The 16851-nt window shown below is 36.0% G+C and overlaps 1 protein-coding gene across 2 annotated transcripts in view; it reads left to right on the plus strand.

Moving 5' to 3' along the window:
• Nucleotides 1–16851, plus strand: part of LOC107089017 (glutamate receptor ionotropic, NMDA 2D-like) — a 244606-nt gene that overhangs the window by 212967 nt on the left and 14788 nt on the right. Inside the window, exons 15-17 of one of the 2 annotated variants that reach the window (XM_015381530.1) lie at nucleotides 4646–4715; nucleotides 5217–5334; nucleotides 10357–10365. In XM_015381530.1, the coding sequence (XP_015237016.1) occupies nucleotides 4646–4715; nucleotides 5217–5334; nucleotides 10357–10365 (197 nt within the window). The remainder of the gene's footprint in view (nucleotides 1–4645; nucleotides 4716–5216; nucleotides 5335–10356; nucleotides 10366–16851) is intronic. The other variant, XM_015381531.1, reaches the window with a different exon arrangement.

Raw genomic sequence — 16851 nt, forward strand, 5'->3', positions numbered from 1 at the left:
ACAAGATTTGCACATGAAAACAGGTCATAAATATGCTTTGTGTGTAGCGCTACATAGCTTTAAATTTGGTTAGGTACCTCAAATATATTCAGTTTTGTTCTTGTTGGTGAATTTATCTTGAAATCAGATTGGGGATTTGTTTATTTATTTTTTATCCATTTTATCAACAGGTTATTGAATTAATTATTTTAAATCTCTGCTTTGATTAATTAAAGTTGAGAATGATATGCTTAAAAGTAAGTTAATGGAATAAATTACCAATATTAGTAAAGATAAACACTAAAAAGAACTGACGTTAAAAATATCCATAACAAAAGTGTTCAGCAAAATATAGTGTTAACATTATTAATGTTGTAATCCAATTCATCATGAACATCCACAGCAGCAGCTGTAATTTATAGTGACTGACATCTTTTTTTTTTGTGTGTTATTAATATTCAGCAGCAAGAAGACTGTCTCAGCAGTTTGCCATTGAGAGGCCAGATGCACAACAGACAGGTCACAGCGTGTCGTGCTATCAACAGAGAAAGAAACAGGAATAAAAAACGTTCAATAAACTTGCTTCTAATAAATAACTTTAAAATCTGATGCAGGTCATTATGTAAATCAAAACTTGGATATACACATTCTAACTATAAGAAGAATTATCTTGTAGGGGTGATGGGAGAGAGACATGTACAGTAGTGAAAAGTAAAGATGGCAGGGGTAAAATGACAAAATAAAAAAAAACTAGAACTTTTAAAGCAGACTAACTGGATCAAAAAACATTTTACTGAATCAGATTTACTTCAGTTGTTTTGTTGAATCCAGAGTAGAATTTAAAGTCATTCTTCACAAGTATAAAGCCATAAAGAAACAAGTTCCACCCAATGTCAGGGATGTAATCGTCGCTTAAGTCTAATTTCAGTTCTAATTTCATTTTTGTCAGTATATGCATACCTACTGTAATCACCCTGAATCGGCCTTAGCAGATGCCCGCTCACACTGAGCCTAGTTCTGCTTGAGGTTTCTTCCTAAAAGGCAGTTTTCCACTCCACTGTCGCTAGATGCATGCTCAGTGCGAGGGATTGCAGAGGCTCAATGAGTCCTCGCAATCAGCTGGTTTTCCTTAGTTAGAAATATTTTGAATTATAGGTTATGATATGTTATGAAATATGGTTGTTACCTATATAAATAAATCCAATACCTTTCTAAATTTCAGCTTTTCTCTGTGTGAGTCTCTCCAGATCTAATCTAGGTGAATGACCTTAGCTTTGTCAAACTGCCATTTTTTTAGATGATTGACTGAATGGTGCATCATGAAATATCCAAACTCTGAAAACTCTGGTCTTTTAACCATGAAGTACTTTTAAAATTCACAAATGTATCCCTGAAAACACTTTCTATCATTTATTTTTTCAAAGAGCATCCATATTTTTGTTCTAAATTGAAATGAAATTAGATGAAACACTGCTAAACTACAGTTACTAACTGAGTGACTTTATAAGGCAGGAGCCTTGGATGTTTTTCAGCAGTAGTAATCCAAATAAATGCAAATTAAACTCTTTCAGTTTTTGCTTTGCAAAGGTTATTTGCAACAATATATTGTTTTCCTCTTATTTCACAATGATGTTTTACTGTTTATTTTGGTGAGTTGTGTAAAATTACAAAATAATCCTTTGACTTTTATGAAGTGACAAGACTAAATGTGAAAAGTTGCAGATGTCTAAAGTGTTTATCAAAACCGTAAACCCTGCTTTTGAAGAATTTTATCCCTGACTTCAGGCAGTTGTTCTATTCACGCTTGGATCTGTAACAAAATCATCTTGCATGACTTTTAAGACATTGATTTTGCTTCAGCTACCTGTCATAACCTCTGAAGTCCCATCAGGATCATTGTTGCTGCTCAAAATAGGAGAAGAGGGATGTAAACAAACAGTCAAAGAATATGAACAGCTACTAAATAATATATGCCACCCACAACTGCAGTGCAGTGGGAAAATCCTGACCCCCCCACGGTCCTTACAGTGAACTATACATCATGCAGTTAACTCTGGGCTGGGAGTATGGGGGGGCAATGTGCGGGGGAGTGATGCAGATGAGACACATTTAAACAAACTGACAAGTTTTAATATTCAATGTTATTAAAATTCCAGTGATTCTTTCCATTTATCACATGTGCTCACCATCTCACCTCCTACATCCCAAACGTTCTCTCTTTATCTTTATGTTCGTTTCACTCCTTCTCTCTTGCTACAGTATGTATCATTCATCTTTTTCTCTCAGTATCTCTTATTATTCCTTCAAATCCTGATATTATTTTCAATGGAAGCATATGTTAACACCATCAAAGAAAGATGAAATAAAGATTCCTGAATTTTGGTAAATGTTATATCTCCATATTGTTATCTAATTTTTTCTCACGCTCATTTATTCTGCTTTATGTTTCCCCCCTTCCTCATTAACCGCTTACAAACACCTAATGGAACTCTTTCCTCTTTTTCCCAGCCTTCCTATGACCATGTCATCTATCATCTCTTCATCATCACTCTCCCCTCCCCTTCACATGTAACCATCTCGCTTCCCCTTGCTTTCGTAGACAAAATCTCCACACCTCCTTGCAGTTTCCCGCAGTCTCTGTGGTTCTATGACAGTTCTGGCTGTACTAAAGCAAGCTGCTCCCTGAGTGTGAATATAAATGAATGGGAACTGGAAAAGCAGGTGTAGCGACATATTTATCATCATACCCTCTGATGTGCATAATCAATCTGAGCTTAGCTGTTAAATTCAGTCTATTATTTCATTATTAATGGTTTTAATTCATTGTTATCTCCATTCATTTTTCATAGCCTCCCTCATCTTAAACTCCTCTGAAGTATTTTACTGGTGTTTTTTTATGAGAGCTGTGGATCTTGATTGACCTCGCATTAAAATGTAAATACGGTTCTATTTGAATTGCAGTGTTTGATGCCTTTGCATCTTGCATCTACATTTTTTTAGATAATCTGATTTGATCTGATTTTTTTCTTTTTTTTAACATTGATATGAAACACTGTGCCCTGCACTTTTAATTCAGCCTAAATCCTTACTTTACAAGGGTACACATTTAGTCCAGTTTAGTGCTAAAAGTCCAAATACACAAATTACACTTTAATAACACTTTTGGTTTGCAAATGCATACTAAGATCTAAAAATGTTTAGATCAGTCTGTAAACACACAGAGACACTTATGTCTGATGTATTTTCGCTTCAACACCAAGAAATACAGACAAATCATTGGTTACAAGTCAACCAATTTCTCAGTAGGCTGTATTTACACACGCAATTTTTGTAATGCTTCTGCCGTGTGAGATTTGCAAATGCGTACAGAGGACTCGTATGTGTAATATCTGGATTTTCTGCCCTGAGTGTAGGCTCGCAGGCTCACTTGCTCAAAGGCTCAAAGGTGTACACATTTGCAAATCTTAGCACACATTTGTAGATCTGAATACAGATTTGTGTATTTTTTACATATTTGCGAATCCGATTACACATTATTTTAAATATTTGCAGATTTTTTGTTTGGAAACAAAAATCTCGCACATTTTCAAATCCCACTGTGCAGACACGAAACAAGATACAGACACACAACTCTCCGAACACATTTGTAAATACAGTAATATTGCAACAATAATGCCCTCATAGGAGATTCCTCAGTAAACTGAGTCACTAACAGCACTGATGGCAAGTTTAGGACTATTTAATTAAGATAGCACACATATGTAATAAAAAAAAACAAACGTGAGTAGAATCTCCAAAAGATTAGCACTACTTTAAGATTTGTTTTCATTTAAGTAAAAGTAAAAAGCAGAACACCGAAAATTACACATAAGTCAAAAAGTATTTGATAGAATGGTTACTCAGGTACTTTGTCTCATAACGTCTGATTTAATGTTTTAAATTATGTAATAAGGCAGACAGTTATTTGCAAATTCTGCCATAAATTCTGGCGGCTTGCAACAGAGTAGATAGGACTGACAAAGACTCCTAGATAGGTGTTTAAATGTCTTCAAAAAACTGAGCGAAACTGGTGGCCTTCCAATTTAAGCCCATTTTGTGGCTGCTGTGACCTGGATGATTGAGAATTTACACAGGCAAAGTTTATTTTTGATATTTTAACCTTCTTATATGTTGAAACATGTGAAATGAAAAAATAGTTTGAGTGTGATAACAGAAATCTAGTCTGACAATACTGGGAAGACCAACATGTCTGCACATTTATGTAACAAACGTTTTTTCTGATTCAGCTGCAGACAGAGATTACAGCAACTGTGAGCTTTCTCTTGCAGAGCTAAAGCTACATTCACTCCCTTTTACTAGAATCTCAGCCTCCCCTGATGCCGCATTGTATTCAGTTCTTTTGAGGGTATTGTAGGAGTAGAAATGACATCTTTGCCTCCACCATGATAAATATCTCCTTGTAAGATTTTTGAAAGTTGGTGCAGAATGGTGTGTAGAAAGTGCCTCCTTTAAAATCAGTTTTCTTTTGTGCAGGGTTGTTTTTAAAGTGCTGTTTTTTTTTTCTGTCAATTCTGTCATTTTGTCTGCTTGTTCTCTAGTCATTTAGCTCCAGGGGAGTGATTTCCAATTCTGTGATGTAATTTCCCTCTCCATTCTTACCCTGCAGAAAACTAGATGCCTTTATTTATGATGCTGCTGTGCTGAACTATATGGCCAGGAAGGATGAGGGCTGCAAGGTAAGAAATAGGCCTGACATTTCAAAATTCTGCACATTTTTCCATGCATCCACATGGGCAGACTAAGTTATCTAAATGATTTTTTTTTTTACAAGGGCCTTATCTGCGTTCAATAACTCAAGCAAACACAGCAAATGCTTTTTTATTGATCAGTAGGCCTCCAAGTATATTAATAATTTTTGGACAACACAGATGTAATTCATTTATAAGGTTGCATCTTATGCAGTTCTTGCAGCAGGGATAAAAACCGTTGGCGACTATAATATATAATGAGGCTTGTGAGAGGTCCAAGCTCCCAGCTGGTTCATACAACAGCCACTGCTGCAGTAATTATTACCACTGATGTAAAGCTACCCCTCCCCTTCACAAAACCATATCTCATTCCCAGTGTTGGGCTTTTAAGGGGTGTAAATATTTAAACAGAGACAACTGCACTATAGCAGCAGTGACAGAAGGGATGCAGTAATGTTTATTTATCTATGTGTATCTGATCCCATAAAGGTAATGACTATTGGCTCTGGAAAAGTGTTTGCCACCACAGGCTACGGCATTGCACTGCACAAGAATTCTCGCTGGAAGCGACCATTGGACCTGGCTCTGCTGCAACTTGTTGGAGATGGTAAGAAAATAATACAGTTAAAGAAATTATAATAGAGAAGCAAGTACTCACAAGAGTAGTGTGGGTATCCTTTTATTCAATGCACTTAGGCCATGTAACTGCCTACAGAGGGCTGCCAACAGGAACTTTGTTTTGTTTTATGTTCTCTTCGGAACACTTAAAGACAACCAGGCACCAATATTGGAAGCGCAGTAGTGTAAAACGCATAATATTTAAATGTCTCTGAGGGTCCGGGGTATAAAATAAAAAGCATAATAATGATAAAGCTCTTACTTAAAATAAAGTATATCTTAAGAGAGGGCAATGTACTTGATAAAATGATGTGCAACTTTTACTATTTTGCCATGCACCAATTATTTATTTAGCCTTTTACAACGTCATATAGCAGAATATATTCAACATAAAATTTTAAAAATTTGTTAAAAAATCTATTAATATCAATTAGATTATGAATTGATAATATCAATTAAATGATATTAAAAATGTTAGAAATGCGTAAGGAAATGCTACTGTGCTGCTGTATATTACAAGCCTTCATGAGTAAAAAGTATTGAATTTGAAGGAAAAGGCTAAGGCCAGTTATGGGACAGAGAAGCAGATGGAACCCCTTCTAGAGCCTGGCTGCTGCACAGGAGAGGTTAGAATCATCTAAGTATTTATATTTACTGTAGTTCTTTGTACATTCAAGACAAGGATCTCATATATAAAAAAAAACTACAGACTGGGCTGAATTGAGGAGGACTGAGACTACAGTGGGACATCAAGAACTTATCAAACCACGTTGAAACTTTCCAACCGTGTCATGAAACCAGGAATAATTGGACATCCATCCCAAGCATAGACACCCCTGTTTACCCAGAAAACAATAAATATGAGACAGGAACAGAGACCAGGAAAAATTTACCTTTTTGAAGACAGAGAGTAGCTACCTAAAACTTTTTTCCCCTCCACTGGGCTGTAGGACACAACATTTGACATCTGCATGGCAAACCAATGCACCATCTGAGCAGAGATTCGCCCCAGCTGGTGGTCTGGGAGCTTGCTCTAACTGCTCTGTTCATCAGAGAATCTTAATTAATCACACTAGTTCACAGTTAAACGGTGTTTCTGAACAGAGAAATAAACTGAGGATAAATGATCTAAATATTGGGTTTTTTTCTTTGTGTTTTGTGTTAGAGGCTCAGTGCTAGAAGACTGCTGAACCTGATGCTATAATGTTTAGACAGTAGGTTGTGGTTTATAGTAGAGAAAAACCTTACTTCCATGAGGGAATTATACACTGTGGTCTGCAATGTTACAGTTTTGTCTGATATTGCCTATTTTCCATTGGAATGTGAGCACTGTCCTTATAAACAAATTCCTAAGTTTGCACTACAATAGGTCACCTTTCTAGTAAATTTTCCCCATTTGAAATTCCTCATAACTGTCAGGGTTTGGATGAGGTTTTGAGGACCCAAATGCAGAGGTGAGGAGGCAGAGGTGAGTTCCTGTGAATTTAATTAATAAACTGAGGCAAAAATTTAAAGGCCAAAGTACAAGATACAAGGAACCAAAAAACAGACAACTTCAGGGGAACATACAGGTGGGGAGCCAGGAAAAAAAAAGGAACCAGCACTGAGTGGTTAACTGCACAGGGAGAGCATGGCTCTGTTCGAAAACCTGGGCTGCATCCTCCAAGGACGCGGTCTACCTAGACTGGATCCTTCGAAGTCCTTGAAAATAAGGAGACCGGAAAAGTTTTGGCTGTGAATTCGAACAGGTCTACCATTCGGCGGGTTTTACCGCTGTATGCTCTGTTGCTTAGCAACCGTGAAAGTTGACACACAAAGCAGGAAAAGAACGAATACCGAGGTTTTCAAAACTGTTTGCTTATTTATTTATTTTAAAAAAAGTTAAAGTGAACAAAGCCTACACTCACAAGAATCCAGAGTGGAATAAAGGTTCCAACCACCGGGAGCATGAAAAAATAAAATCAAATGTAAACAATGTATGTATAAAAATATATCTGCAAAATCTCTAATATTCAACAACAAAAAATACTTAGTTTAGCATGTTGTGCAAAACAGCAATAACAAAATAAAAATTCTATCAGATTTATAGTCCCCACACTGCAGATATATTAGAATTTGTCCTTAAATTACAGCCAAACTCATTTACACAGTAACAGATAAAAACCTTTAGATAAATCAAACATTACCGCCACATATCTGACTCAATAACCATTAAAACAACTATTTTCATTCATCTCAGATGGAACTATTCGTATACTTGTATTATATTAAACTGATCTTCCAATTTTCACCACTGTTCGGCGCCAAGTAACCGTTCCTCTGATCACGGAGCAAATCACGGCTTGCTTGGTCTCGCAATGAATCCTGGGTAAACCAAGGATACCGAGGATACATCAGACCCGTCCTTCAAATCGGGCAAAAAGAAGGACGCATTTTAAGGCCGCATAACAAGGACTCTTGGAATCCGACCAGACCTCGACGCCGCGCTATGACGTCATCGTCCTTCGAATCTGGCCTTCTAAGGACGCGTCCTAGGTTTTCAAACAGAGCACATATATGGGAGACTGAACAAAGACAGGACTAATGAGCTGATTGAGAGCAGGTGTGAAAGGAGGATTCTAGAAAGTAGCTAGGGAAGAGGATATCAACATAAGAGGGCAACAGAGGGCAACCAAGAAATACATGAGAACTCTAATACAGTATATCCAGAAAAAACCACAAAATAGGAATTAAACCAATAAAACTAGAAAACGAAGAAAAACATGAATCAAAGTGAAACTGAAAACCCCAAAAAAACTTAAACAGAACCAAGACCGTGATAATAACAAATCTTGATTCTGAAACAATGATATTGTTACTAAACTTAAGTATCACATCATTGTTTTATTTTTAGTACTTTTGTACGTTTTCTTTATTCCACTCCTTTTGCTTAGTATTTTAGTTCAATGTTACAAATCTCATTAAAGAATTCCTTAAGCATTATCATTTAACTGGCATTTAAAGTCTCATAAGGAATAATTTTCTGTTTATTTTCTATGTTTCTATAGCTCGGTGTGAATACCAGAGCATGTAATCACTCAATCTATTGTTTTATAATTCCCCTCACTAGGCAGGTGCTCAACAGAGCCTGTTTTGGCTATTATTTCCTGATAATGAGGTGGTGCCCCAATTTGGGCATTTTGATTAAAATGACAAATTTGTCAATAATTATCCTTGGCATTCATAAAAAGTTATTCATAGCTAAAGAACACCTATTGTTACAGTATATTGACATTAGAAAATATGATGCCTAAACCAAAGAAAACATTCCCTTTGTAAGCGTTAAATGCGTTTGTAATAACTTATTCATCACATCCCCTCGCCTTTAATAGTTGTGTGTTACAATAGAAATGTACGATGCATTTTTTTTTTATCCAATTGATAATGACACCTGGACTGAACGGCCGATACCCTTTACCAATCCGATTCAACTGTGGAATGAACCATATATCTCGCCATGTGAGTCAAGGCTTAATATAAACATTGTTAAAGGAAAGCTTACAAATTATGCACAGATATATGTTATTTACATAATTCATCAACAAATAATCAGAAAAAGAAAGAAGTAACATTTCCATATCAAGTGCACTGGATTGGATTTCCGATATCCAATATCAAATCACCAATATCGGAACCAGCTAATTAGTTAATATCCAAGTCGATATCCTATCCAGATATCTCATTGGTGCATCTCTAGTTTTCAACTTGTCAAAGAATTCTGCAGCAGGGACACTAAAGTTCTTCAAAAATATCTAAAAAATAAGATGTATGAAACACTGAAAATAAAAATATATTAAAAATGACTTTATAAAAAAACAAGGGAACAATATGAAATCCATCATCCATCATCGACTTTTATTTTGATCTATATATTCGATCTCCAAAACCTTATTGACTCTATCACCTAATAACTGTGACCATCTCAGCACCATAGATGGTGTGGAGGAAAACTATTTTCATTAACTATTCTATTTCAGCCGGTAGAGTTATTAAATCCTTCTGTAAACACTTTGCATACAATGGCTTTCATCTGAAGCTCTACTGGTCGTAGCTGGAGAAAAGCTGGTTTGGATTGCAAAGTGTTCACAAATAGTCTTTTCATGTAATGAGGAAGAACATATTCATGAGAAAAGCCATCTTCTTGCAATTTAATCCTTTACAAAACTGTGATAAAACAAACAGATCATCATACTTTTACTGAAAAATTTAATGAAGAAACAAATCAGTTTTATTGTAGAACTAATGAAATTTGACACTATGCAAATAGTAACAGACTGGCCAATGATGGTTATGAAGAATCGGTCTTCGGATTCGTCAGGCTTCTTAAAAACACTCTTTAAGGCACAGTCCCATACTCTCTTTAGGGTCGGGTGAAGAGTTATTAAATTGAATGGAAGAAATAGATTGAATCATGGCAGATTCATGTGTGATAGTTCAGAGCAATGGCTTCAAGATGACAATGCACAACACATGATCTTATCTTGAAAAAACACATTAAACAAAAAGAAATGTACTTTGTGGGTGCTCTCATAAAAGCTCACAATATTAAAAGTGAGATTCCTAAATGATACAAAGAGAAAATGTGAATTCCGTTCATTTTAAAATATGGATAAAAGTAACTTATTAGAGCTAACTTTATTTTTCAGCCAAGCAGTTTCACAATGCTGTCACTTTCTCAGGACACTGATGTCACTATCCGCCAGTTGGTGTGGAGTTCATAATCAGCAGAAGAACGGGAAAAGAAATTGGAAACATAGAGTAGCAGGAACAAGTAGAACTCATTAAGGCTCCACATTCATGTGTCTACATAAATGAGCAGCAAAGAAAGAGCAACACTTGTAAGAAATGACAGGCAGTGTAAAGGGGCAAGTCTTTTTTTTTCTACTCGAATGAGGTTTCAATTATATGTCTCATTCATATGACCCATTATTTCTGCTTTCTTATTTCCTGACATACCCTTTACATCAAGAAGATCCTATTGGTAAGCAGGATCTTCATTATGTTTAGATCTGCTAAGCTTGAATGTAACATGTTGCTTTTATTTCTGTCTTTTCTTTTTTAAATACTTTGTTTTTTTATATGCATTTTTTGTTTCTAACAGACAAAATATAATGCCCCTCTGAAAAAGAGTAAAGCTTTTTCTACATTCACAGCTTCAATGACAGATTTACGACTCTTGCTAGGCAAATTCAACACATTTATATTTTTGTGGTCAAAAGAAACTTGTTAATGAAATTAAAATACTACCATAAACTTAAATCTAGGCATGAATCATTTTGGGCTTAACATTTTAATTCAGTTATTTATATAGCGCTGCTTTGCAACCCTATTATCAAAGAAGAATCAATCTAATCATCCCAACAGAATGGTTAAAAGTTAAACCCCAAGTGATAACATCCAGTTATTAATTTATCAGGATTCAGTCCTCATGAATGAGCATGTATTGACTACAGACATTTGCTCGAATTGTGTCATTGACTCTCCAGCAATCCCTTACATCAAGCTTGCATGCAGCGACAGTGGACAGGAAAACTCCTTTTTTTATTTACAGAAGAGACATCAAGTAGGACCCCGCTCAGGAACAGACATAGAAAAGTAACAAATAAGCACTTCATAAAAACATTCTATGTTAGAAAAAGGTAACAGTAAACCGGTGGCTCAGTCTGAGAAGACTACAGTTATTCAGATAAGTTCTGAGCTGGTTTTCATTTCAAAGGTAATGAAAGTGAGCACATATATAAGCGTATAGCTTTGTCCAGGAGAGAAACAAGACTAAGGATTAAAGAAACAGGTCCAACTCCATCAACTATAATGGAAGTTGTTGACCATTTGACGCTTTCCACCAGGACTATGTTACAGCTAAACAGAATCAGGCCAAATTAAACTACTGTGATGAGAAAGAAGCAGAGAGAACCTAATAATAGAAGTTGAACTAACAACCAGTGCAGAATTCGAGAACAGAAGTAGAACAATGAAAAGTGGCCCCCTTGTCATTCACTAGCCTAAGCCTATAGCAGCATAACTAAGGATAACCTGATCCACTCTAAGTATATATTTATGGCAAAGGGAAGTTTGAAGTGTAATCCTAAAATTTTACAGTCTACTCAATGGAATAACAACTGGTAGTTACAGTGTAGCTTCACAGGAGAGGAGCATGATAACAAAGTGATCTACTCATTTATTTTAAGAAATTCTAGGAATCCCTCAGAAACATCATAGAATCATGACCACAACAAAACAAATTAAAACTAAAACAAATACTTATGAGTAATGAAATTAAGTTGTGCGTCATAGTTGGCATGATTTTTTTTAAAGACTTCCCTTGAATGGATAGCAGCCTGCCTCAACCAACCAACTGATGTGTCTTTTCCACAATGTCAAGGCGTGCGTTGCCTTTGTTAGGTTCAAAAATGTAGGTTTGTAAAAGAAGAACTGTAATACACAGTAAGGGATTTTCAAACAGCTTCCTGCAGGAGGAGAGACAGAGCCGCACCCAACTCACTACTCTCTCTCAGACCCCCCTCCTTGCAGTCGTCTTTTATTAACAGAACATAACACATGGTTACAAACAGAGTATTGTTCTGACAGAACAGTTGATCATGTCATAAGATAGGACGCTCTCCTCTTGACTGAATCACAAGGCAGTGTGGTCTCTTGACTGAATCATAAGACAGAGTGAAGCATCTCATTTCTACAATAATTTTATAATCATCATTGAATAAACCTAACACATATCTTTAAGATTAAAGCTGTATTATGGTTCTTTATTTTGAGATGAAGTAAATATATCTAGCTTTTACAAGTTTTAGTACTTACAGAAGGTAAGAACAATATAACTTTTATAGAAATTAAAGCTTAATTTTTAGAACCCTGTATACATTCCAGGGACATAATGGACAATCTTAACATACAATATGATTGTATTTATGGGTATCTAGACATAAACACTGTTCAGCAATTAAATGCTGCTGTAACTTTATGGTTTTTTTTATCAAATAACTTTTGGACTATTATATTTCTGATCTGGACAGATGCCCAACAGGCTGTGTATTCTGGGCTTATATCATTGTCAACAGCTTCCATTCATAATATTAGATTTTATTAAAATTTTAAAATTATTCAAAATCTGGTGCTGCTATGGTGTGGAGATACAGCGGATGACCATGTACTGGCTTTTGGAGTTTCGAGTCCCGCCCCTGCTGACCTTGAATGTCCCTCTCCTCTCTTCCAAACCACTTTCCTGTCACCATAATTTCAAAAATAACAAAATAAAGGCCTCTAGAGCCTAAAAATAATCTTAAAAATTGTTCAAATCCATGTCAATTATATTTCAATTAAAAACTCTTGACTAAACCCAGTTGGCTTCAGCAGATGGCCGCTCACACTGAGCCTGGTCCTGCTGCAGATTTCTTCCTGCTAAAAGGGAGTTTTCCTCTCTACTGCTGCTACAAGCATGTTTGGTGTGAAGAATTGTTGAATGGTGAATAGGTGCATGCAATCAGCTGGTTTTCCTTAGAAAAATTTGAACTAATCTGACTGTATGATCTGGTTGAATTGTCTCTGTAAAGTGTCATGTTGGGCTTCACTGACTTAACCCATATGCAGAGCACACCACGGAGACTGGGGTAAAAATTCAAAGGCTTATTGAAGTTGCACAAAACATGTAATCACAGATTCAGGTACAAGCCCAGGACAGACTTCATGAGGGTTCTCTGTAGAGAAGGGAGAGTTTGGTTAGCCAGGGGTCTGGGGCAACTTGACTGAGTTTGATGTTGTTCTATACCTGAAGGTACTTAGACAGACACGATGAGAGGGGGAACCAGTTGGGTCCAGAGCTAGTGGGTTCAGCAGAGAGTTTACAGCAGCAGCGCTTGTCTTCAGACTTGAGTGTTTTTCAGACCTTGAGGATTTGCCAGAGTTCTCTCCTGAGAACAGAGTTTGGATCCAATTGCGACTCTTCAGGTTTGGCTCGTGAGGGCAGGCGGACAGGTCTAGGAAGCAAAGAGGACATAAACAGATTAGATCTTAGACAATACTCAGAATCACGGAAGATCAGACTAGCAGGCTTGGCTCAGGTTCTGCTAACCATAACTTGGCAACACTCTGGCACTGAAGACAGGTCTGGCTGCTGCTTATGTAGCTGGTCTCCTGATCAGCTGATGATCCTCAGGTGTGCCTGAAGCTCCTGCTCAGGAGACCCAGGGCGCTCTCAGCTGGAGACAGGTGGCAGAAACTCCAGATCCCAACATAAAGTTCCTTGAGATGACGTGTTGTGAATTGGTACTATATAAATGAACTGAATTGAACTGGATTGAATTGAAGTAATGAAATTCATCTAAACTAAAGTAACATGTAAAGCCAAGAAAATAAATGAAAATGGTTGAAAACTATTATGAATTGAATTAGGAAATAATAACACATTTTTTTATGGATTGCATTTTTCAGAACCAAAGTTAATCTTAAATAGTTTGGATTGAGGTCAAATAAGCTTTTAACTAATTTAGACCAGTTGGAATGTCTTAAACCAATTAACAATGCAAATTCAGTAGGTAATTAAAACATTATTTGGTAAAATAATTAAATGATTAGCTTAATCAGAAATCAATAACTTTTTAGATAATTGATTCTTAACATTCTCTGACTTTTCCTGAGGAAACAATTGAAAGAGTAGAAACCCTTTAGCTTCTGAAGCATTGGGTTCATAAAGACAATGGAGTTAAAAGCTTGCAGACATAAGCTGACTCATTTTAAAGGAGTTCTTGGTCATTAGCAATCAAATGTAATGATCATTGCAACAAACTCTTAAAAGTTTACTTTATGTTAGTGTTTAAACCCTTATTAGAATAACATCAGTTTTAACTTTAAAAACAGCAGTTCAAAACATTGGTCCCCCAAATTCCATAATTAAAATTATGATTTATGAAACATAAACCCAAATCCATTAAAAATAACACCAGAGAGATAACATCCTGACCCTGATGAAAATGTATGTAACAGCAAAAAAAAAGTTAAGTTTTTATTTATTTCTTTAATATCCTACATTAAAGATTTAGAAAGGTGGAACAAAAAGGTCTTGAATAGTACAGAAAAGCGTGTACAAGCAGTATGAAAGGGCCATTCAGCATTATTTATCTAAGTCCACACATACAAAACGATCCTTATAGTCTATCAGATGTATAAGAAAGGGCAAAAGAAAGAGAAAACTGTTTGAACAAGTATGGCTCCAGAAACACTCACAAAATAGTTTTTCATCAAGGAGTTTTAATACATTCTATGACTATTTATAGGAGCAACTTGTTTTTTTGCTTGTGCTTGTTTTGGTTAATTGTGCTCTCTGGGTAATTCATTTAGAATCTCAACTCTGAGCTACAGCAATCAAGTAATCAACTTTAAATATATATTAATTTATCAGCCGCTGTAAAATGCTATGTGGCCCTAAACGGGTTCTGTAATTGGTCCTTGTAATCCAACTCTTTGTTAGAGGGATGTCATTTCCTTTTTTTCACATGGTCAGTCATCAAATTGGCTCCCTTGAGGAGCAATTTAGCCACTTTGCAATTAGTGTACAAGAGATGGTGGAAAATACCTCTGTTCAAATACTGACTGCAGCTCCCTGGGGCAGAGCACCCTACGGGCTAAAGGCACATAAATATTGAACAAAAATATGCTTATTCCTTATTTAAATGAGGTGTCTATATAACAGGATCCCCTAATGTATTTACATCCGATTCTGAAACAAGATTCATTGATAGAATTGCTTCTAAAAAAAAGCGTTGCCAAGCTAATAACCTCCCTCTGTGTTAATAAAATTTAAATGAGGGATTTTGCAATGTAAAGCTCATTCATCCATTACGACAGCTTGACATTCTTAAAGACCAGAGCTATTTACAATATGCATGTTGTGTAGGAACATTCTCCATGTTGAAAGCAGTAGCTTTTAGATTTTGCTTTATTTCTTCAAGCTACTGTTGAAAAGTGAATCTTTTACTTGCTTGAGCATCATTTTTCTTTAGAAAATTATGAAGAAACTAGAGAATAAGAACCGAAGCATACCACCACTTGATATATATAATCTATTTGATACTAGACAGCTCAGAGTCAAGTCCCCTTGGATTTAACAAAGTTTATAGAAATAAACTACCGTTAAAGACATTTTACAAAAACTTCCAGATGCTGAGGTATATAACTGCTGACATTTTATTTTAGCTCAAATCCCTCAGCAGCATGCATCTAAAGTTGCCCCCACCACATGGTTTCTTTGTGCCTCTCACACAGTTCATGCTGACTGAGCAAAAGCAATAAAAAATCACCGCCACAAAAAGATGAAAAAGTAAATTTGAATACCGATAGCTTTCAGCATCAAAGGTGGGGGAAAACTGTTGCAGTTCTATACGCCCAGTGGGAAATTGAATTATTCGTTGTTGACATCCTTTTTTAAAAAAGCTTTGAGTTTCCTGTGACCCAGATGCTGATCTTCATTTTATAAACTGAAAGAAGGGTCAGATCTTTTGTCTGGACCGGCATATTTCCATCAGGTTTTGTTTATTTCCACAGTCAGAGTTTGTTTTTTTAGAAAGGATTTGTGCAATAGCATCAACTCTGCTTACTTTAGATCTTAGAATACTGCCTTCCTTAAGTCTGAATTATGTGTCACAAGATGTCATAGGTTTATCCCTGAAATACAATATGAAAAAAATCTATCCATGAGAGCATCCAATCATGTGTAGCATTGCATTTTAGGCATGTACCTGCCTACATGTCTACCAGAGCTCTACCTCATTTAGCCAAAGGGAAACATTAACCAACTCTACCTGAAGTCAAAAACAACACATTTGTAATGCAGTATGCAGGTCAGCTTTATGTCTGCAGGTATATGAATAAATTTATGTCATAGGGTGGGGGGGGGGGAAATAAAGCTCAGAAGGCTCTGTATGTTGGTGTTATTTAAAACTTGATAATAATTATGAAGTTTCTTTTCTTTCTTTTACAAACCTAAGAAAGTAGGCTAGTAATCTAGTGTTGCAAAACTAGGAGTGAGTATTGGTTTAAGGGTTTTTAACTAACAAATGGCCACTCTGTGTTTCAGGCTACAGCTGCTCTCAGACGTTTGGGTTTCTCTTTTTCAGATTCTTCTTTTTCTAAATTGTTATTCCATTTATACTGCAGTTCTGCATGCTGAAATGCTTTGAGATGTTACGTCACCTTACTTGAATCATTGAGAGTCATTATCCCCCCCACAATCCAAAGAAACAATTTAAACTCAAAACAGAACATCCAGAAATACAGCACCCACCATAATTATTGCTACTCTTGTTGCAACAGTAAAAAATCCTTAAAGCTACAGTGTGTAATATTTACAGGGATATACAGTCAGAAATGTAATATATTATACATAACTATGTTATTTATCATCTTCTACGAGCTCAGCCTCTTAACCTTAATATTTGTGTTGCCTTAGAATTCGTTA

Source organism: Cyprinodon variegatus, unplaced genomic scaffold (genome assembly GCF_000732505.1).
Source record: "Cyprinodon variegatus isolate N-32 unplaced genomic scaffold, C_variegatus-1.0 Scaffold235, whole genome shotgun sequence".
NCBI lineage: Eukaryota > Metazoa > Chordata > Actinopteri > Cyprinodontiformes > Cyprinodontidae > Cyprinodon > Cyprinodon variegatus.